General features: G+C 43.5%; 1 protein-coding gene and 1 long non-coding RNA gene across 4 annotated transcripts; one reads left to right on the top strand and one right to left on the bottom strand.

The window, feature by feature from the left end:
• Positions 1–803: 803 nt before the first annotated feature.
• LOC139031534 (uncharacterized) lies at positions 804–21,071 on the top strand. 3 transcript variants are annotated; one of them, XR_011484047.1, is made up of 6 exons: positions 804–914; positions 1,368–1,494; positions 1,764–1,861; positions 18,073–18,129; positions 19,419–19,564; positions 20,274–21,071. It is a non-coding gene; the product is annotated as an uncharacterized lncRNA (long non-coding RNA). The 3 variants fall into 3 exon arrangements; XR_011484039.1 differs by having other exon boundaries at positions 18,073–18,689; XR_011484052.1 differs by lacking the exon at positions 1,368–1,494 and having other exon boundaries at positions 804–1,225; positions 18,073–18,689.
• On the bottom strand, positions 16,047–17,835 carry LOC110151715 (GTPase IMAP family member 5-like). Its single transcript, XM_070456919.1, has 2 exons — positions 17,763–17,835; positions 16,047–16,915 (listed from the first exon to the last, which is right to left on the bottom strand). The coding sequence occupies exons 1-2, from the start codon at positions 17,833–17,835 to the stop codon at positions 16,086–16,088; spliced, it is 903 nt and encodes a 300-aa protein (XP_070313020.1). The 3' UTR covers positions 16,047–16,085.
• Positions 21,072–21,544: the final 473 nt, after the last annotated feature.

Raw genomic sequence — 21,544 nt, 5'->3', positions numbered from 1 at the left:
TGCTGGACATACACACTGAGGAAACCAGAATTGAAAGAGACACATGTACCCTAATGTTCATCACAGCACTGTTTATAATAGCCAGTTAATGGAAGCAACCTAGATGTCCATTGATAGACGAATGGATAAGAAAGCTATAGTACATATGCACAATGGAATATTACTCAGCCATTAAAAAGAATACATTTGAATCAGTTCTAATGAGGTGGATGAAACTGGAGCCTATAATGCAGAGTGAAGTAAGCCAGAAAATAAAAACACACCAATACAGTATACTAACACATATATATGTAATTTAGAAAGATGGTAACAATAACCCTATATGCGAGATAGAAAAAGAGACACAGATGTATAGAACACTATTTTGGACTCTGTGGGAGAAGGTGAGGGCGGGATGATCTGAGAGAGTAGCATTGAAACATGCATATTATCATATGTGAAACAGATCTCCAGTCCAGGTTTGATGCATGAGACAGAGCGCTCAGGGCCGATGCACTGTGATGACCCTGAGGGATGGGATGGGGACGGAGGCGGGAGGCGTGTTCAGGATGGGGAACACATGTAAACCCATGGCTGATTCATATCAATGTATGGCAAAAATCACTACAATATTGTAAAGTAAGTAGCCTCTAACTAAAATAAATAAATTAAAAAAATAATTCTTCTTTGCTTTCTGCCATAAGGGCGGTGTCATCTGCATATCCGAGGTTATTGATATTGAGAAGATAATATGTGGGTTGAAACAGGGGTGTCAAATTATGAAGCACAAACAGGAAATGTTTAAAAGAGCAGAAACTATTGAAAGTAAAACTGCAAAGCCTTTGAGGCTTTGAGCTTCAAGAGGTGGAAAAATAGATGCCAACTCTGCATGGGTACAAATCCAAATTTACATTGTAAAAGGGCCAGGAGACAAGGTAGTGTGACAACTTGGGCCAGTTTTACAATCAGTCTCCCGCAATTGACTATCCTGCTCACATCCAATTGTGCCTAAATTGTGTATTTTTATTCTTTATTGAATTTTAATTTGCATAAAATAAAATTTATGGATTTTTTTCAGTATATTCAATAATCAATTAAAATATTTCTAAGTCTTGGTATTTCTCATTAGTTTATATATATGTTTACATGTTGAAATGAACATTCATTTTACTTTATTTGCCATTGTATTAATGTCATTTGTTTCATCTATTGATTTGTGAATGTGGCACCATCCTTGCATCCTTGGGTAAGTCTCAGTTTATCATGGTGCATGATGGTCTTAATGCATGTTAAATTTGGTTTGCTATTAATTTTTTGAATCTATATTCGTTAGGGGTATTGGCAAGTATTTTTGTTGTAATGGCCTTGTATTTTTTTTTTTTAAATAGTATTGGTCTATTTGGCCTCAAAATGTGTTTGGAAGTGTTCCTTTCTCTTCAGCTTTTTGGAAGAATTTGAGAAGGCTTGGTATTAATTCTCAAAATGTTTGGTTGAATTCACCACTGAAGCCATATGGTATAGACTTTTCCTTGTTGGGGGGTTTTCATTACTGTTTAAATCTCTGTACTCATTATTAGTCTGTTTAAATTTTCTGTTTCTTTATGATTAATTCTTTGTAGGTTGCATATTTTTAGGAATTTATCTATTTCTTCTAGTTTATCCATTTTTCTTTTAAAAAATCCATCTCTTCTTTTTGTTGATCCTTTCTATTGAAAAAAATGTACCTAGATGGTTGCAATTTTTCAGCTTTATTGAATCTTTAAAAAGATTTCTTTTTCATTCAGCACAGTGTGTGGCTTGTGGAATCTTAGTTCCCGGACCAGAGATCAAACCCTGTGCCCACTGCAGTGGAAATGAGGAACCCTAACCGTTGTACTGCCAGGTAATTCCTTCCATTGTGATACGTTTTTTAAAGATTATTTTTGATGTGGGCCATTTTTAAAGTCTTTAACTTATTACAATATTGTTTCTTTTTTGTGTTTTGGTTTTTTGGTCACCGGCACTTGGAATATTAGCTCCCTGGCCAGAGATTGAATGTGTGTCCCCTGCATTGGCAGATCCTTAACCACTGGACCCTCCATTGTGATGTTTAAATGGTTTTCTTCAGTGGTTAAAGCAGATAAACCATATATGTCCAATAGACCACAAAATGGGCTGTTTTAGTTAAAGTTCAAGTTAAATCATGTATAAACTAGTGTGAATATCCCATGCCCCTCTTCCATCATGATGATCTGTGATCATTGGTCTTTGAAGCTACTGTTGTAATTGTCTTGGTGTGCCATACACTGCACTCATACAGGACAGTGAACTTGACTGGGAAATGTGTGTGTTCTCATTGCTCCTCTAAGCAGCCCTTCACCTGTCTCTCTTTCTCTCTTTGGGTCTCCCTATTCCCAAGAAACAACAACATTGAACTTAGGCAGTTAATAATCCAACACTTGCCTCTAACTGTTCAAGTGAATGGAAGGGTTCACACATTACTCAGTTTGAATCAAAAGCTAAAAATGGTGAAACTTAGTGAGGAAGACGTCAAAATCCAAGACAGACTGAAAGCTAGGTTTCTTTTGCCAAGCATTTAGCTGAATTATGAATGCAAAGTAAAAGTTCTTGGGGGAAACTAAAGGTACTACTCCAGTGAACTTAGAATGATAAGAAAATGAAATAACTATTCTGATATAGAGAGAGTTTTAGTAGCCACAGCATTATGGCTATAGCCATAATCCAGAGAAATGTCCAAACTCTCTTCAATTCTCTAAAGACTAGGAGAAGTGAAGGGGGGCGCGCCGCCAGCCGCGGCCCGAGGGGCTTGTGGGTAGCGGCTGCGCGCGGCCGGAGACGGGCGCCGCGCGGGAGTGTGTGAGGGGCGCGGGCGTGTGGGGCGCGGGCGGCCGCCGGCGGTCATGGGAGCCGGCTGGCCGCGGCAGTAGTTGTCCGGAGCCCGGGCTTCAGCTTCCCGGAGCCCCCAGAGGGAGGGACAGCCCCCGGGGGGCCCGGCGGTGGCGGCGCCACTTCCCCGCTCCCGCCCTCGGAGTCCTGAGGGAGCTCGCGGCGGAGGAGTGGACCGGGCGGCGCGAATCTGACTGAGGGGCGGGGACGCCGTCTGCTCCGCGCTGCTCCCGGGGCCGGGCCGGCCTCCCACAGCCCCAAGGCCCCGGGACGCTGAGCTCGAGGCGGGCGGTGAGCCCGGGCGGAGCCCCGGCCGGAGCCGGTGGTTCGAGGGCGGCGGTAGGCCCCGAGGCCGGCCGGGCCGGAGCGCGGGGAGCTGAGAGCGGGCCTGGCGGCGGCATGAGCCAACCCCCGACGACTGGGAAGATGCCCGGTGCCCCCGAGGCCGTGTCGGGGGACGGCGCGGGCGCGAGCCGCCAGAAGAAGCTGGAGGCGCTGATCCGAGACCCTCGCTCGCCCATCAACGTGGAGAGCTTGCTGGAACATCAAAGTGACATATTCTTTAAAAATGTTGTCTTCACAACATAAACAGATGGAGAGATATTCCATGTTCCTGGGTAGGAAGAATCAATACTGTGAAAATGACTGTATGACCAAATGCAGTCTACAGATTCAATGCGATCTCTATCAGATTACCAATGGCATTTTCACAGAACTAGAACAAAAAATTTCACATTTCATATGGAAACAGAAAAGACCCAAAACAGCCAAAACAGTCTTGAGAAAGAAGGATGGAGCTGGAGGAATAAACCTTCCTGACTTCAGATAATACTACAAAGCTACAGTCATCAAGACAGTATGGTACTGGCACAAAAACAGAAATATAGACCAATGGAACAAGGTAGAAAGCCCAGAAATAAACCCATGCACCTATGGGTACCTTATTTTTGGCAGAGGAGGCAAGAACATACAGTGGGGCAAAGACAGCCTCTTCAATAAATGGTGCTGGGAAAACTGGACAGCTACATGTAAAAAATGAAATTGGAACATTTCCTAATACCATACACAAAGGTAAACTCAAAATGGATTAAAGACCTAAATGTAAGACCAGAAACTATAAAACTCTTAAAGGAAAACATGGGCAGAACACTCTGATGTAAAGCAAGATCCTCTTTGACCCACCTTTTAAGAGTAATGGAAATAAAAATGTAAGTAAACAAGTGGGACCTGATTAAACTTAAAAGCTTTTGCACAGCAAAGGAAACTAAGCAAGGTGAAAAGACAACTTTCAGAATGGGAGAAAATAACAAATGAAACAACTGACAAAAGGGTTAATTTCCAAAATATACAAGCAGCTTATACAGCTCAATACCAGAAAAACAAACAATCCAATCAAAAAGTGGGAAAAAGACCTAAACAGACATTTCTCCTAAGAAGACATACAGATGGTTGACAAACAAATGAAAAGATGCTCAACATCTCATTATTAGAGAAATGCAAATCAAAACTACAATGAGATATTACCTCACACTGGTCGGAATGGCCATCATCAAAAAGTCTACAAAGAATAAATGCTGGAGAGGGTATAGGGAAAAGGGAACCCTCTTGTGCTGTTGGTGGGAATGGAAGACGGTATGGAGATTCCTTAAAAAAACTAGAAATAAAACCACCATATGACCCAGCAATCCCACTCCTAGGCACATACCCTGAGGAAACCAAGACTGAAAAAGACACATGTATCCAGTTGTTCATTGCAGCACTATTTACTATAGCTAGAACATCAAAGCAACCTAGATGTCCTTCAACAGATGAATGGATAAAGAAGTTGTGGTCCATATACACAATGGGGCTATTACTCAGCCATAAAAAGGAGCACTTTTGAATCAATTCTAATGAGGTGGATGAACCTAGAGCCTATTATACAGAGTGAAGTAAGTCAGAAAGAGAAAGAGAAACATTGCATACTAACACATATGTGTGGAATCTAGAAAGATGGTACCGAAGAATTTATTTGCAGGGCAGCAATGGAGAAACAGACATAGAAAACAGACTTATGCACATGGGAAGAGTAGAGGAGAGGGTGAGATGTATGGAGAGAGTGCCATGGAAACTTACATTACCATATGTAAAATAGACAGCCAAGGGGTATTTGCTGTATGTCTCAGGAAATTCGAACAGGGGCTCTGTAACAATCTGGAGGGGTGGGGTGGGGAGGGAGATGGGAGGGAGGTTCAAGAGGGAGGGGATATTATATATATCTATGGCCTTCTGTCTAGTCAAGGCTGCGGTTTTTCCAGTGGTCACGTATGGATGTGAGAGTTGGACTGTGAAGAAAGCTGAGCGCCGAAAAATTGATGCTTTTGAACTGTGGTGTTGGAGAAGACTCTTGAGAGTCCCTTGGACTGCAAGGAGACCCAACCAGTCCATCCTAAAGGAGATCAGTCCTGGGTGTTCACTGAAAGGACTGAAGCTGAAGCTGAAACTCCAATACTTTGGCCACCTCATGCTAAGAGTTGACTTATTGGAAAAGACCCTGATACTGGGAGGGATCAGGGGCAGGAGGAGAAGGGGACGACAGAGGATGAGATGGCTGGATGGCATCACCAACTCGATGAGCATGAGTTTGAGTAGACTCTGGGATCTGGTGATGGACAGGGAGGCCTGAAGTGCTATGATTCATGGGGTTGCAAAGAGTCGGACATTACTGAGCGACTGGACTGAACTGAACTGAACTGATGGCTGATTCATGTTGAGGTTTGACAGAAAACACCAAAATTCTGTAAAGAAATTATCCTTCAATTAAAAGATAAAAAGAAAAAAAAAATAAAGACTAGGAGAGGTGAAGAAGCTGCAGAAGAAAAGTGTGAAACCAGCAGAGATTGGTTAATGAAGTTTGAGGAAAGAAGCCATCTCCATAACATAAATGTGCATGGTGAAGCAGCCAGAGCTGATGTAGAAATGCATGTAAGTTATTCAGAAGATCTAGCTAAGATAATGAATAAAGGTGTCTATGCTAAACAACAGATTTCCAGTGTAGGTGAAACAGCTTTATCTTGGAAAAAAATGCTGTCTAGAACGTTCATAGCTACAGAGGGGAAGTCAATCATGTATGCATGCTTAGTTGCTAAGTCATATCTGACTCTTTGCAATCCCATGGACTATAGCCCACTAGGCTCCTGTGTCCATGGGATTCTCCAGGAAGAGTACTGGAGTGGGTTGCCATTTCCTCCTCCAGAGGATCTTCCTGCCCCAGGGATCAAACCTTTGTCTCCTGCAGCTCCTGCATTGGCAGAAGGATTCTTGACCACTAGCGCCACCTGGGAAGCCCAGAGAAGTCAATGCCTTACCTCAAATCTTCAAAGAACAGGCTGACTCTCTTGTTAGAGGTTAACATAGCTGGTGACTTTAAGTTGAAGCCAATGCTCATTGACCATTTTGAAAATCCTAGGGTCCTTAAGAATTATGCTAAATCTACTCTGCCTGTGCCTTACACATGGAACAACAAACCTTGGATGACAGCACATCTGTTTGCAACATAGTTTACTGAAGATGTTAAGCCCACTGTTGAGACCTACTGCTCAGGGGAAAAGATTCCTTTTAAAATATTACTGCTAATTGACAATGCCCCTGGTCATACAAGAGCTCTGATGGAAATGTACTGTGAAATTAATGTTTTCATGCCTGTGAACACATCCATTCATAGCCCGTGTATCAAGAAGTAATTTTGACTTTTGAATCTTATTATTTAGGAAATACACTTCATAAGGCTATAGCTACCATATATAGTGATTCCTCTGATGCATCTGGGCAAAGTTAGTAGTCAACCATCTGGAAAGGCTTCATCATTCTAGATGCCATTAAGAATATTCATGGGAAGAGATCAAAATATCAGCATTAACAGGAGTTTGAAAGAAGCTGATTATAGTCCTCATAGGTGGTTTTAAGGGACTCAACACATGAAATTAAAAGATGCTTGTTCCTTGGAAGAAAAGAAGTGAGAAACCTAGACAGCATATTAAAGAGCAGAGACATCATTTTGCCAACAAAAGTCCATATAGTCAAAGCTATGGTTTTTCCAGTAGTCATGTAAAAGAAAGCTTAGCACTGAAGCATTGATGCTTTTGAACTGTGGTGCTGGAGAAGACTCTTGAGAGTCCCTTTGACAGCAAGGAGATCAAACCAGTCAATTCTAGAGGAAATCAATCCTGAATATTCTTTGGAAGGACTGATGGCTTCCCTGGTAGCTCAGCTGGTAAAGAATCCACCTGCAATGCAGGAGACACTGGTTCTATTCCTGGGTTGGGAAGTTCTCCTGGAGAAGGGATAGGTGACCCACCCCAGTATTCTTCAGCTCCCCTGGTGGCTCAGACAGTAAAGAATCCACCTGCAATGCAGGAGACCTGATTTTGATCCCTGGGCTGGGAAGATCCCCTAGAGGAGGGCATGGCAACCCACACCAGTGTTCTTGTCTTGAGAATCCCTGTAGACAGAGGAGCCTGGTGGACTATAGTCTACAGGGTCCCAAAGAGTCAGACACAACTGAGTGACTAATCACAGCACATGCTGTAGCTGAAGCTACAGTACTTTGGCTGCCTGATGCAAAGAGTTGACTCATTGGAAAAGACCCTGACGCTGGGAAAGATTGAAGGCAGGAGGAAAAGGGAGAGACAGAGGATAAGATGGTGGATGACATCACCGACTAAATGGAAATGAGTTTGAGCAAACTCTGGAAGATAGTGAAGGACAGAGAAGCCCAGAGTGCTGCAGTCCATGTGGTCTCAAAGAGTCAGACACAACTTAGTGACTGAACAATAACAACAATTGATAAAGCAACAGCAGAGTGTGAGAAAATTGATTCCAATTCTGAAAGAAGCTCTACAGTGGGTAAAATGCTAAGAAATAGCGGTGCATGTTACAGAGAAATCATTTATGAAAGGAAGAGTCAGTTGATGTCACAAATTCCATTGCTGTCTTATCTTAAGGAATTGCCCCAGCCAAGCCAGTCTTAAGCAGCCACCACCTTCACCTTGTTTAGTCAGCAGTCCTTGACATTGAGGCAAGGCAAAAAAATTATGACTCACCAAAGGCTTAGATGATTATTGTCAGTGATTTTAAATTCAGGTATGTACACTGTTTTTTAGACAAAACGCTATTGCATGCTTAATAGACTACAGGGTAGTGTGATCATAGCTTTTATGTGCACAGGGAAATTTCTGAGGTATGCCTGTGTAAGAGGACTGTTTCCAGACATTGAGCAACAGGCTGCTGTGGACTGATCCATAGATGGGTGAGATGGATGGAAAGTGGAAGTGGATGACAAGTGGGATCAACACAAAAGAATGACAGACGATAGCAAATAACTGGATAAATGAAAAAAGATTCTTTTTATCATCTAAATTTTTCCTAAAGATAGTTGGCTTTTAAAGACAAAGCTAGAAGAATATATTGCTGAGTTTATATTCTGTTGTTCAGTCACTAAGTCATGCCTGACACTTTTGTGACCCCATGGACTGTTGCCTGCCAGGCTTCTCTGTCCATGGGATTTCTTAGGCAAGAATACTGGAGTGGGTCACCATTTTCATTTTCTCCAGAGGCTCTTCCTGACCTAGGGATTGAGCCTTAGCCTCCTGCATTGACAGATGGATTTTTTACCACTGAGTCAACAGGCAAGCCTGTTTGTATTTCACATAAATGTAAAAGGTATGATATAAATAATGCAGAAGATGGGAGGGAGGAAATAAAAGGTAGTGTTCTAAAGAACTTCCAGTATATGTGAAGTGATATAACCCTCTCTGAAGAGAGGATGAGAAATTAAATGTGCATATTCTTGAGAGTCCCTTGGACTGCAAGGAGATCCAACCAGTCCATCCTAAAGGAAATCAGTCCTGAATGTTCATTGAAAGGACTGATATTGAAGCTGAAACTCCAGTACTTTGGCCACCTGATGGAAAGAACTGACTCATTTGAAAAGACTCTGATGCTGGAAAAGATTGAAGGCAGGAAGAGAAGGGGAAGACAGAGGATGAGATGTTGGATGGCATCTCTGACTCAGTGGACATGAGTTTGAGTAAACTCTGGGAGTTGGTGATGGACAGGGAGGCCTGGTGTGCTGTAGTCCATGGGGTTGCAAAGAGTTGGACACACCTGAGTGACTGAACTGAACTGATTGTAAATTGTGGAGCAATCACTAAGAAAATAAAACCAGATGTAGCTAACAAAGCAAAAGTGGAAATAAAATGAAAACTTAAAAATTCATCATAAAAAAAAACAGAGAAAAAAAAGAAAAAAAGACAGGTGGGATAACCATAAAGAAGCAAATAGCAAGATGATGAATTTAAACACAACTATATCAATAAACATATTAGATGCAGGTTATCTCAACTCTTCAAGTATAAGACAGATGGGGTAAAAAAGCAAGACCTACCTGCAGACTGTCTAAGGAAATCTCACCCTAAATATCAAGACACAGAGAGTTTAAAGTAAAAGAGATGAAAAAGATATATGATGCATAGATTAAGAACACGAAGCCTACAGTGGCTATAATATCAGCAGTTTCAGGACAATACTATCTCTATCTCAGGACTAAAGGAGGACACTTCATTCTGGTAAAAAGGCTAATTCATCAACAAGACACAGTAATGTTGAATGTGATGCTCTTCATATGTGACTGAGAGTCAGAAAATTCCCAGAGAACTTCAAAATTCAAGAAGTAAAAATGGACAGAAATAAATGGGGAAAAATAGACAAGTCCATAGTTAGAGTTGGAGATTTAAACACTCATGTACCAATAATATTTATTATTTCCTTTTTCCTTTAACATTGAACACAAACAAGGGAAGGAAATTGTGGTTCATAATTCAGATTTCTTCCCATCAAAGACTTGTGGTTTCATTTCCCCACAACCTATCCTTGAGTGGGTGTGTTGGGATGAAGAGACGCATGGAGGAACAGAAGGAGAATGAATTCAAAGACTTAGACTGTGGCTATAGGTCCTGCATAGGGGTGTGCTTTGTGCATGCCATCTAAGATTTCTGGGCCTCAGTTTCCTCCTTTTTTTCAAAAAAGATAGTAGTCTGTCTTCTGGCTGAAAGTAAAGCCAGAGCCCCTGAAGTCACTCTGAGCAGTTGGAGGTGGATGCTGGTTCATGGTGCTTCCACCTAGTGTCCCACGAGGCTGATTTTTGGCACGGCCTAGAGATGCACCTCTGACCAGGCAGCTGTTTCCCACATACAGTGAAAGGTACAAGACTAGAGTCATCTGAAGACAAATGCTTTTCCCCAGAATATGGAAATTACTAGAGTATTTGCTGTCATGCTCTCCTTACTGAGGGTAAGTTTTTTTCAGATAAAACTCTGCCATCTTGTAAAACAGAGACCAGGCGGGGATGGGAGGAGTTGAAAGTATGGGACAAACAGTTAATTCAATGGTTGTAGGAAGCTCTGAGCATCAGAGAAGCTTCTGGGTGGAGACAAAATAGGGAGAAGGTTCTGGAAAGGTTGGTAAAATCTAATAGCCCCAAAGGACTGATCCTAAAGACTTTGGCCATCTGGGATGATTTATTCCACCAACCCTGTGTGAGCTCCCTTTATTCTCTATGAAAGAATATCTACTCTGAGCCCAGGCCTGTGGTGGGAATAAAGGGTGTGATAGCTGTATTGATCCAGGGATGCTAGTCCTTCTAGGTCTTTTCCTTTTTATCTTTTCTTATTTTCCTCCTCAAGAGGCATTTATTACTCTTTTTTGTCAGTTAAGGTTGCTAAAACAAATAGCAGAGACTAGGTGGTAATCAAGAAATATTTATTTCTCACTGCTCTGGAGGCTGGGAGGTCTAAGATCAAAGTGTTGGGGATTTGGTGTCTGGGGAGAACCCACTTCCTGGTTGCTGTGTCCTCATCTGGTGGGGAGAGAGATCTAGTTTCTTCCTTTTCTTTATTGTTGTTCAGTTGCTAAGTCCTCTCCAACTCTTTTGTGGCCCCATGGACTATAGCCCACAGGCTCCTCTGTCCCTGAGATTTCCAAGGCAAGAATACTGGAGTGGGTTGTCACTTTTTCCTCCTGGGGATCTTCCCCATCTGAGGATCGATCCTGTATCTCCTGCATTGGCAGGTGGATTCTCTACCACTGAGCCACTAGGGAAGCCCCCCAAAAATGTGCATAACTTTAAAAATACTTTATTGCTGAAAAGTGCTAACCATTATCTGAGGCTTCAGCAAGTCCTAGTAGCAGCATCTAAGGTCACTGACCACAGCCCAGCGTAATAAATACAGTAAGTCCGCTACATGGGAATCTTCAAGTTGTAAACTTTCAAAGCTGCAAAGAATAAATAAGCAAACGAATTTCTTTTGTCCTGTATCTAGCATCAGGAAGGACCTCTGTGTACAGCTAAAGTTCCAGCTTAGAGTCAACATCCACTGAATCCTGAAGGGGCTTCCCTGGAATCTTGAAGAATGTGAAAAATCCATGGAGCTGGAGTATCCTGACAATGACAAAGGGAGAAGTAGAGGAAATGGGATGGCCCCTGGGCAAGTCTTTTCTGTGCTTCTTTCACCCTTTTGTTAGGGTGAAAATGCCTGACTGCACACTGACTGAAACTGTCCACCCTGGCCAGACACCACAGTAACCACTTGCTTGAGTTACTTTATCATAGAAAGTCCTGGTAAGGAGCATAAACTAATAAACCACCACCAACCGGAAGAGTTCGGGAAAGGTCAAAAGGAGAAGCCACATGTTCTACCACCTCCAAGAATTCTTCTCGCTTGCATCCATCTTTACCGAGCAATGCGTGCACCACCAGAAAGGACCCTGAGCCAGAATGATTGGCCAAAGACAACGCGGAAACTAATCCCATCACCGTGAAACCTGAGACTTTGAGCCACACGACAGAGCAGTTCTCCTGGGTTCCCTTACCCTCCTGCTCTCCCCTCGGGGGGCCCCTTCCCAATAGTCTCCTGCTTTGTCAGCTCGTGTGTCTCCTCAGACAATTCATTTCCAAGTGTTAGACAAGAGCTCCCTTTTGGGCCCTGGAAGGGGTCCTCTTTTTGTAACACTTTGAGGGAGAATCAGAGCTCATACTTGAACAATTTCAAAGGAATTACTTTGGCGAACATCCAAGGTGGAGCACAACCCTATCTCCTCTGCTGTAAAATACTCCTGGGTTCACCCTCCAGCTTTATACCCCTAGGAAGTCAGTGAAGGTGGAATGCCATCTGGATCACTGGGTAACACTGCTCCTGGGGCAAGAGATGCTTCTTATTGTGGGGAGGCCTGGGAACCGACCATTTGCATCCCTGGAGGAAAGCCATCCTCCCACAGCCCTGCTCCCAAATACTTTCTTAAGTGAGTTTCCCTGGTCCAGTGCCTTCACTGGAGGGAGGAGGAGATGGCCCAGTCCAGAGGGCTTCACCAGATCTGAAGTCTCCACCTTCCTCTGCTCAGCCCAGTCTCCTCTGAGGGTCCTGGGCAGTGGGGGGAGCCAAGGTCCCCAGGAGGCCAAGACAGAAAGCTGGCTCCCTCCCGACCTTGATATCAGTGCCAATCTATGCCAATTCACCCCCTCAGTCTCCCCATTCCTGTCGTGTTCTCTCCGTCTCCACACCTCCCATTCCAGCTCAGGCCCCGATGGATGGCTGAGATGGAATTCTTTTCTTCTGAGTGTGATGCCATGTTCCCAGGCTCACACTTATTTAGCCCAACTGCCACATTGCTGCAGTGTGATCTTCCTGAAATTCCTAACCTGCTTAAAAACCTTGGGGAGAAAGCCCTTGAACCTGCCCAGTCTGGTCCTTCCCTGCCTCCTCCAGTGAGTCTCAATCTCCTGCCTGACCCAGCATTACTGGTTGGGGCACAGACTTGGATTACTGTGATACTGAATGGCTTGCCTGCTCCCTCTCCCTGAAGTCAGTCCTGGAGGGAGGGGCCGGCACGTTTCTAGAAGCCCCGGCCCCACCCTGGCCAGGGCGCCCTCCAAGCCCGCACTCTCCTTCTGGTTGACATCCCACCACGGACAAATTTCTCTCACACCCATTTTTACTTTAATTTATTCATTGGCCGCACTGGGTTTTCACTGCTGCCCGGGCTTTCTCTAGCAGTGACCAGCGAGGGCTACTCTTGCTTCCCTGTGTGGACGCTCACTTCTGGCTCACCCTCATTTTTATATGCCTTCCTCCCTCTACCACACAGGTGCCTTTGGCCTTACTTCTCTCAGATCCCTGGTGACCAGCAGAGACCCCGACCCTCGGCACTCAGCTATGTGTGGGTAGAGTGGGACTGGATGAAGTCATGGAAGGGGGAGACGAACTTGGGTCAGGCAGTGTGGGAAGACCACACTGAGGAGGAGGTCCTTGGTCTGAGAACTCTGAGTTGCTTGGTGTTTCAAGGGTTTGAGGAGCTCACATAGAACACTCCTTGCACAGATTGAAATCGGTTATGGGATAGCACTGTTGAGATCAACCGCACCTTTATCATCAGCGGGGACATTGACAATGAGTTGGGCATCACAGAGAGTTCATCATTTACCCATCCAGTCACAGGCTGCCTCTGCGACTGTGGGTCTCCCCTACGGGGTACGAAGGGGAGGGCAGCTATCCCATAGAAGGAGAAGTTGGGAAGGGGTCACCCAGACCCTTCCTCATCTGATTTCCTCTTTCCACTCACTTGGTGACCACCACTCAGACTTCATCCCAGTGTCTGCCCACTACTCTTTTTTACCACTGAAATGTGCAATGCCACCCTTTCCCCAAATTTCTACAGGTATCACACACGATTGTGCTGACCTTGGGGTTCAAGACGTTCAACTACATTCCAGCTCAATCTCTAAGACAGGGATTGGCAAACCACAGCCTGCAGAGAAAATCCAAGCTGAGGCCAGTTCTGTGAGCTGAGGAGCACTTTTACATTTTTGAATCATAGAAGAAGCAAAAGAAGTCCAGGAAAACTTCTGCTTCATTGACTACATTGAAGCCTTTGACTGTGTGGATCACAACAAACTGTGGGACATTCTTAAACAGATGGGAATACCAGACCACCTTACCTCCGTCCTGAGAAACCTCTATGTAGGTCAAGAAGCAACATTCAGAACTGGACAAGGAACAATGGACTGGTTTCAAATTGGGAAAGGAGTACATCAAGGCTTTATATTGTCACCATGCTTATTTAACAGGAGAAGGAAATGGCAACCCACAGAGTTGGACTCGACTGAAGCAACTTAGCACACATGCATGCATGCATTGGAGAAGGAAATGGCAACCCACTCCAGTATTCTTGCCTGGAGAATCCCAGGGACAGAGGAGCCTGGTGGGCTGCCATCTGTGGGGTCACACAGAGTTGGACACAACTGATGTGACTTAGCAGCAGCAGCAGCAGCCTGTTAAACATATATGTGGAGTACATCATGCAAAATGTCAGGCTGGATGAAGCACAAGCTGGAATTAAGATTGCTGGGAGAAATATCAATAACCTCAGATAGCAGATGACACCATCCTTATGGCAGAAAGTAAAGAGGAACTAAAGAGCCTCCTGATGAAGGTGAAAGAGGAGAGTGAAACAGCTGGCTTAAAGCTCAACATTCAAAAAACAAAGATCATGGCATCTGGTCCCATCACTTCATGGCAAAAATATGGGTAAATAATGATAATAATGACACACTTTCTTGTCTTGGGCTCCAAAATCACTGCAGATAGTGACTGTATCCATGAAATTAAAAGATGCTTGCTCCTCAGAAGAAAAGTTGTGACAATCCTAGACAGTGCATTAAAAAGCAGAGATATTACTTTGCTGATAAAAGTCAAAGCTATGGTTTTTCCAGTAGTCATGTATTGATGTGAGAGTTGGACTACAAACAAGGCTGAGTGCCAAAGAATTGATGCTTTTGAACTGTGGTGTTGGAGAAGACTCTTGAGAGTTCCTTGGACTGCAAGGAGATCAAAACAGTCAATCCTAAAGGAAATCAGTCCTGAATATTCTTTGGAAGGATTGATGCTGAAACTGAAGCTCCAATACTTTGGCCACCTACATGCTGACTCATTAGAAGAGACTGAAAAAGTCTTTCAAAAAAATCTTTGCTGGGAAAGAGTGAAGGCAGGAGGATTCGGGGATGACGGAGAACAAGATGGTTGGATGGCATGATGGCCTCAATGGACATGAGTTTGAGCAAGCTCCTGGAGATGGTAAATGACAGGAAAACCTGGCTTGCTGCAGTCCATGGGGTTGCAAATAGCCAGACAGGACTGAGTGGCTGAATAACAACAACAATGGGTCAAAAGATCAAAAGAAGCATAATGTTTCAGCACCACATATGAAAAGTCCATTCTATTCAAATATCATAAACTTGTAGAGAATGCAGTCTTGCAGGTCACTTCCTTCTTCTCCAGGGTGGCTTTTGTGCTACAAGGAGATGGTTGAGTGTTGAAGGAGACCATATGGCCAGCTAAGTCTGAATTCCTACACACACCATCTGGCTCTTGTCTAGCCCTGCTCTAAGGATTTCTGGTTCTTTAATTTCCCAGTGGCTGACTATGCGGAGATCTTCCTCCCCACCCCATCTCTAGGGCCTTCCTCCTTTCTCTTCAAGCCTCTTCACACCCCAGAGACATCCCAGAACACCCTAGTCTTTCTCTCTTGTTTAGTGTCTTATTATTACTAATTTTTTTAAAACCTACAAGGAAGTCAGAGTATGTTTCTGAATAAAATAAGGAATTCCAACTGTAAAAAGAGGTCCCCAGTGAGACGCTTGCTCACACAACATGTCAGTCCACTCACTTTCCTCTCTGCAAGCTCCCCAATATTTCTTGATGGTGTGCAGGTAGTTTATTATTTGTCTTCATCATTTTTTGGAAAAGATTTTGCTCTTAAATTTATTTATTTGCTTTAATTTTTGGGTGCACAGCATATGGAATCTTAGTTTCTCAGCCACGTATTGAACCTGCACCCTTTGCATTGAAAGCACTGTCTTAACCGCTGGACTTCCAGGGATGTTTCTGCCTTCACCATTTTTTACACAACAGAAAGGGGAAATTTTTTTCTCTTTGGATTTTACTTACCTAAAAAGGAACCGAAGAAAAGGGATGGTGTATTTGATGCAAGGAAGCAAAATTGAAAATGAAATTATGTAAAAAGCAAATAAAGTTCCTGATCAACACAGATTGATATGCTGACTCTGAAAAAATGGAAGCTGACGGCTGCTGTCATCTGAAAATGCTCAATGTTGATGCGTACTATACAAGCTAATTACAATGGCAAGAAAAATCAAAAAGGCATAGGACGAGAACAAATATTTTGGCATGAGAAGCGATCCAGGCTTTGAGTTGGAGGAGCGCCTTGAAGGCACAGTTTCTCTCAGCCTCTTTCAGGTCTTGCTTTTGCTTTGCAACCTGCAGCCGTACCTTGTCCAGGTAGCACCTCTGACCTTCTCCATGGGCGCCACCCCCCATCTGCTGGAGCATCTGTGCATCAAAGAAGAGCTCGTTGGTGAGGAAGGCGCCCTGGTGCTCCCGCTCCAGCCCCTCGATCACGGCCATCAGCTGGGCCAGCTGCTCTCTCTGCTCATCCCCGGAGGCCCGGTTGTTGAAGGCGCAGTACCTCCGCCCACACTCCCGGACCAGGCTCCTCAGCCTGAGGTTGTCTGTGTTTGCCACGTACTCATCCAAGGATCCACCCGCCAAGTCCTCCTTGTGGGTGAAGAGGACGACCATGTATCTCTCGGCTCCCGCCCCAAAGACCTCCTTCACCCTGGTCACGGCCACCGCGTCCTGCTCGGTGAAGCGCCCCAGCTGGGTTACCAGCAGCAGCACGTGGGGCCCTGGCACCGACAGCAGGTAGCAGGATCCGATGTTCTGGTACACCTCTTGATCCTGGGCCTCAGCCTCAAAGATGGGGGGCGTGTCCACCACCAGGATGCTCCTCCCATTCCACGTGCCTGTTGCCCTCTGACACTTCCTGGTCACCGACTGGGCCCCCAGCTTGGACTCAAACACGGGCTGGCAGAGGATGCTGTTCCCGGTGGCACTTTTCCCACTGCCTGTTTTGCCTACCAGGGTGATCCTCAAGGAGAAGGAGGGTTCAAAGCCCTGATGTTCTATTCCCGCCTGTAAAAAAAAAAAAAAGAATTTTTCCGGTTTTACTAAGTTTGTGATTCCTTTTTAAAGTCTTTATTTTATCTTGGAGTATAGTTGATGATGGGCTTCCCAGGTGGTGCTAGAGCGCCTGCCAATGCAGGAGATATGGAACACAGGTTTGATCCCTGGGTTGGGAAGATTCCTTGGAGGAGGACATGACAACCTGATGCAGTATTCTTGCCTGGAAAAGCCTACAGAGGAGCCTGGTAGGCTGCTGTCCGTGGGGTTGCAAAGAGTTGGACATGATATACTGACTAAACAACAACAAACAACAAGAGTTGGCAAGGGGGACACTGTGCCAAGAGCTAAAATTTTCAAGAGATGAAGAGTGAGAATCCAAGGACTTCTGAAGTTCTTATGAGCCCACATGAATTAGGCTCATTCTAGGCTCCTAAAATCTGTTATTTTGTTCCTTTTACTCTGTGTTGATTCTTCTCTTACTTAAGTATTCTAAATTTTTTTCCCCCCAAACATGGTCACTAAATCTCTATGGGGAACTTTTCCTCTTTTCAGCTGAGCACAGGCAGGGGAAGATACCATTTCCACAATTCGGTTCCAAATCCACTGACTTCTGACTTGAAGTTTTGTTTCCACATTTCCCATACATCACCACATGGGTCAGAGTGTCATACTCGGGTGCGTAGGGTATGATGATAGTAGGGAAGATAAAGAACATGATAGCTGCCTCTTTCTCCTGCAGTTTAAAGTAACTGGGTTTCTCTTCTGTCTCGGTGTTTGAGGTCAGGGAGTGGAGGAGGGAAGACAGTCACTCTCTCCTGGTGTCCAGAGTGCTTGATAATTTGGCGGGTGTCTTACCTTCAGCCATGGTTCCGTATCTGCTCCTCTGCAGCCCTTCCATTCACTTCTAGAATAAAAAGAGGAAAGGAATAAAAGCAAGTATCCTTATAGGAGTTGATAAGACCTGAGAACACCTCCAATCAGACAACCGAGGACAATTATCCTTAGATGAGCCATTTCCATTGCTAATTTTCTAACATATTTTATTTTCAAATATCCATATAGAACTTTAAGCAAGCCAGGTGATGCTAGGTTATGTTAACACAGTGAACTCTTGCTTTTCTTCTTCATTCTACAGGAAAGCAAGAAACGTTTGAATACACATCAGTTGATTATCTCCCTTCAAGCTGAAAAGGTGTGAAATAAAGAAAGCCTTCTTCTAGGAATGAGAAGCAAGACTTTTAAATTATTTATTATTATTATTGAAATCAAAGCAAACTTGCTGGACTAGAGAATAAAAGTTGCCTTGATGTAAATGACAGTGGTTTGTTTGACATACTGGGCATTTCCAGTCCCAGAAACTATACATATCAGATGGACATCCCAGTGGCAAAGAGGAAAGTACAATGTACCTTCCAGTGGAAGTGTGGAACTGGGGATTCAGGGCTCCTTTGAGGATGGACACGGGAGGGAGAAGGGGAAGAGGGCCGAACATGGTCACCATCCTGCTTCCCTCTGAGCTGCTGGGGGAAGAGAAACTGGTGCCCTGACTGAGGGACAGCAGCAACATTCGGGACAAATTCAGGATAAAGTCATTGCCTGCTCAGTTTTAAATCAAATGTCTTTCCTTGTGGGTCTCTCAACAACAACTTTAAAAAAATCCCAGTAGACATAACCAGAAACTGGCAAAACCATGGAGATAAATGTTTCATTCAGATGAGGCATACTATTGCGTCATTCTTGGTGCTAGAAAAGGTAAGCATGCATTGGAAAAGGCAAGCATGTAATCTACAATTATAATTAAGGTGAACTCTGAGCTTATGGGCTTCCCTCATAGCTGAGTCGGTTAAGAATGGGCTTGCAATGCAGAAGAACAGGGTTCGATTCCTGGGTTGGGAAGATCCCCTGGAGAAGGGAATGGTTACCCACTCCAGTATTCTTGCCTGGAGAATCCCATGGGCAGAGGAGCCTGGCAGGCTACAGTCCATGGGGTTGCAAGAGTCGGATACAACTTAGTAACTAAACCACCACCAGTGAGCCTATATTTTATTTATTCAGTTTTAAAGATTATGCAGTTATGAAACAAACATTTTAAGAAGAGAAATAAATACACTGAGTAATGAAAAAATTCCACTATGTGCAATGAACAAATCTCAGCATTTTGGCATTTTTATTACTGCTATTCGGTTTGATTGAGTAAGTTAAAACTTTACAAATATAGCTTCATTTATTTATTTTTTGACTCCCCCAACCCTGAGTCTCATTCTCCCTCTCCCTTTAGAGGCAAACAATATTCTGAGATGTTTATGTATCTATCTCATTTGTGTATTTACACTTGTACATACACATCTATCTATAGTTAAGATACAGTACTTTTTGGTATTTTAATCTTTTACAGAAGTGACATTATTTATGTAACATTTTATCCATTTCTTTCTTAACAAACATTTGGTGTTCCAAATACATCTTTGTTACTACCAACAGTAGTGCTACTACCAACGTGACAATCTCTCTGGAATGTCCAGCTTCCACCTGACTAGATGTTGCCAAATCTGACTCCAGGAAACTTGTGCTGAGTCGTGCTGGCAGCAGCCACATACGAGCATCCTGCAAATCTTCACCTACACTTGGTAATACTAGATTTTTAATTTTTTGGTCACCCTGTTGGGCATATAGTAGGATGTCTTAATTGGTTTAAGCTTACATTTTATTGATTAACATTGAATTAAAAATGATTTTCATAGTTGATTTGCTATTCAGCACATTTCTTATTTCTACCTTTTCACATTTTTCTATTCACTCAGTCAGGATGCACAGAAATGGTCCTCATTAAGGACACCATCCCCTGTCACACTATCAGAAGATACTAAAATAACTTCTTTCCTTTCCTTTTCCTCCTGCACCCCTTTCCTTTCCTTAACCCCCTAGAAGAGCATTTTCCCTACCACCTTCTCCCACTTGGTGTCCTGGCCTCTGGTAAACTATACTTCAGCTTTTGCTAAACTTGCTCAAATTCTCTGACATCTTTTCTATCTCAGATGACATTTTCTATTGGAATCAGTACATTGAAGTAGTAAAGACAATGATGACAGTTGTGAAAATGTTGATGATCAACTTCACCATCATAATAACCCTCTGTGCAGCCATTTGTAATTTTCAATTTTTCTTTCATATCCATTATTTTAACTGTTTGCTCTAATTCCCTATGATGTGGTTTAGATAGGTTTTAAAATTTCTATTAAAATATTAAGAAACTGAGTCTCAACATGCCCATGTTCACACAACTGTCATGGAGCTAAGAACAAAAATTGGCTCATTTTTTCCTGCATCTTCCCCTAGGTTCATCTGGGAGAAGAAGTGCAGATAAAGTCATTGAGCCTCTTGGAACACCACGTACCACGCTGCCATCCATGGTCAGGGCATAAACTGAAGCAGTTAGGCTGGAAGTTCGCCCTAAAACCAACAAAGAGAACTGTACCGCAAAATCTTGGATGCCTTTTTTTTTTTTTTTAAGACTATTCAAACATAAAATTGTAGGGGACAGAAGTTGCTCAAAATGGAAAGATCTCAGTTTAAACAATCTGGTGTTTTTACATGACCTGATGATTAGTGTGACCCAAATGGGCCTCTGTGGCTGCCACAAAACACCATCAAAGTTCTGAATTGGGGAGCAGAGGTGCAGCACCGTCCTCCTGAAGCATCTTCTGAGTGGGTCAGGCTGCCAGGAGGAGACACGTCTCACCGAGGAATAGATCTTTTGGGGCAGATATTAACAGATACCAAAGTGTCCAGAGGCTAGTCAGAAAGGATATTGATGGAAATGTTGAAATGACAGGATATTAAAAGGACTGAATCAAGCCCAGGAAGAGATCCGGAAGTATTGTAAACCCGAAGCAATGTGACACCTGTCAATTGCAGAACAGACAAAAGTGGGGGAATGAAGAATGCAGGCAGATTTCTTCTCCACAAGGAAAATCCTAATCTTCCCCACATGGGATCAGGAATCATGAGAGAGCTGGTGTGTGAGCAGATATCATACTGGTATCTGACAGGAACAGCAGGGGGATTTAGCTTAGGGAGGAGGTTAAAGCAAATGAACATTATATACCTTTTGACCTTTAAATTGGATGAACCTGATGTTATCTTGATGCTATCTCACTTTTTTTCATTTATTTTTATTAGTTGGAGGCTAATTACTTTACAATATCATAGTGGTTTTTGTCATACATTGACATGAATTAGCCATGGATTTACATGTATTCCCCATCCAGATACCCCTCCCACCTCCCTCTCCACCCGATCCCTCTGAGTCTTCCCAGTGCACCAGGTCCTAGCACTTGTCTCATGCATCCAACCTGGGCTGGTGATCTGTTTTACCCTAGATAATATACATGTTTTGATGCTGTTCTCTTGAAACATCCCACCCTTGCCTTCTCCCACAGAGTCCAAAAGTCTGTTCTATACATCTGTGTCTCTTTTTCTGTTTTGCATATAGGGTTATCGTTACCATCTTTCTAAATTCCATATATATATGTAAGTATACTGTAATGGTCTTTATCTTTCTGGCTTACTTCACTCTGTATAATGGGCTCCAATTTTATCCATCTCAT

The sequence above is a fragment of the Odocoileus virginianus genome, chromosome 1 (genome assembly GCF_023699985.2).
Source record: "Odocoileus virginianus isolate 20LAN1187 ecotype Illinois chromosome 1, Ovbor_1.2, whole genome shotgun sequence".
Lineage (NCBI taxonomy): Eukaryota > Metazoa > Chordata > Mammalia > Artiodactyla > Cervidae > Odocoileus > Odocoileus virginianus.
This window is presented reverse-complemented; position numbering and strand designations above follow the sequence as displayed.

Bases quoted from the DNA above. Each gene is read 5' to 3' on its own strand.
- LOC110151715 (XM_070456919.1), bottom strand. From the start codon at position 17,835: ATGGAAGGGCTGCAGAGGAGCAGATACGGAACCATGGCTGAAGGTAAG. The intron at 16,916-17,762 runs TGGACACCAGGA...GCTTTGAACCCT, and splicing joins CGCCAAATTATCAAGCACTC to CCTTCTCCTTGAGGATCACC.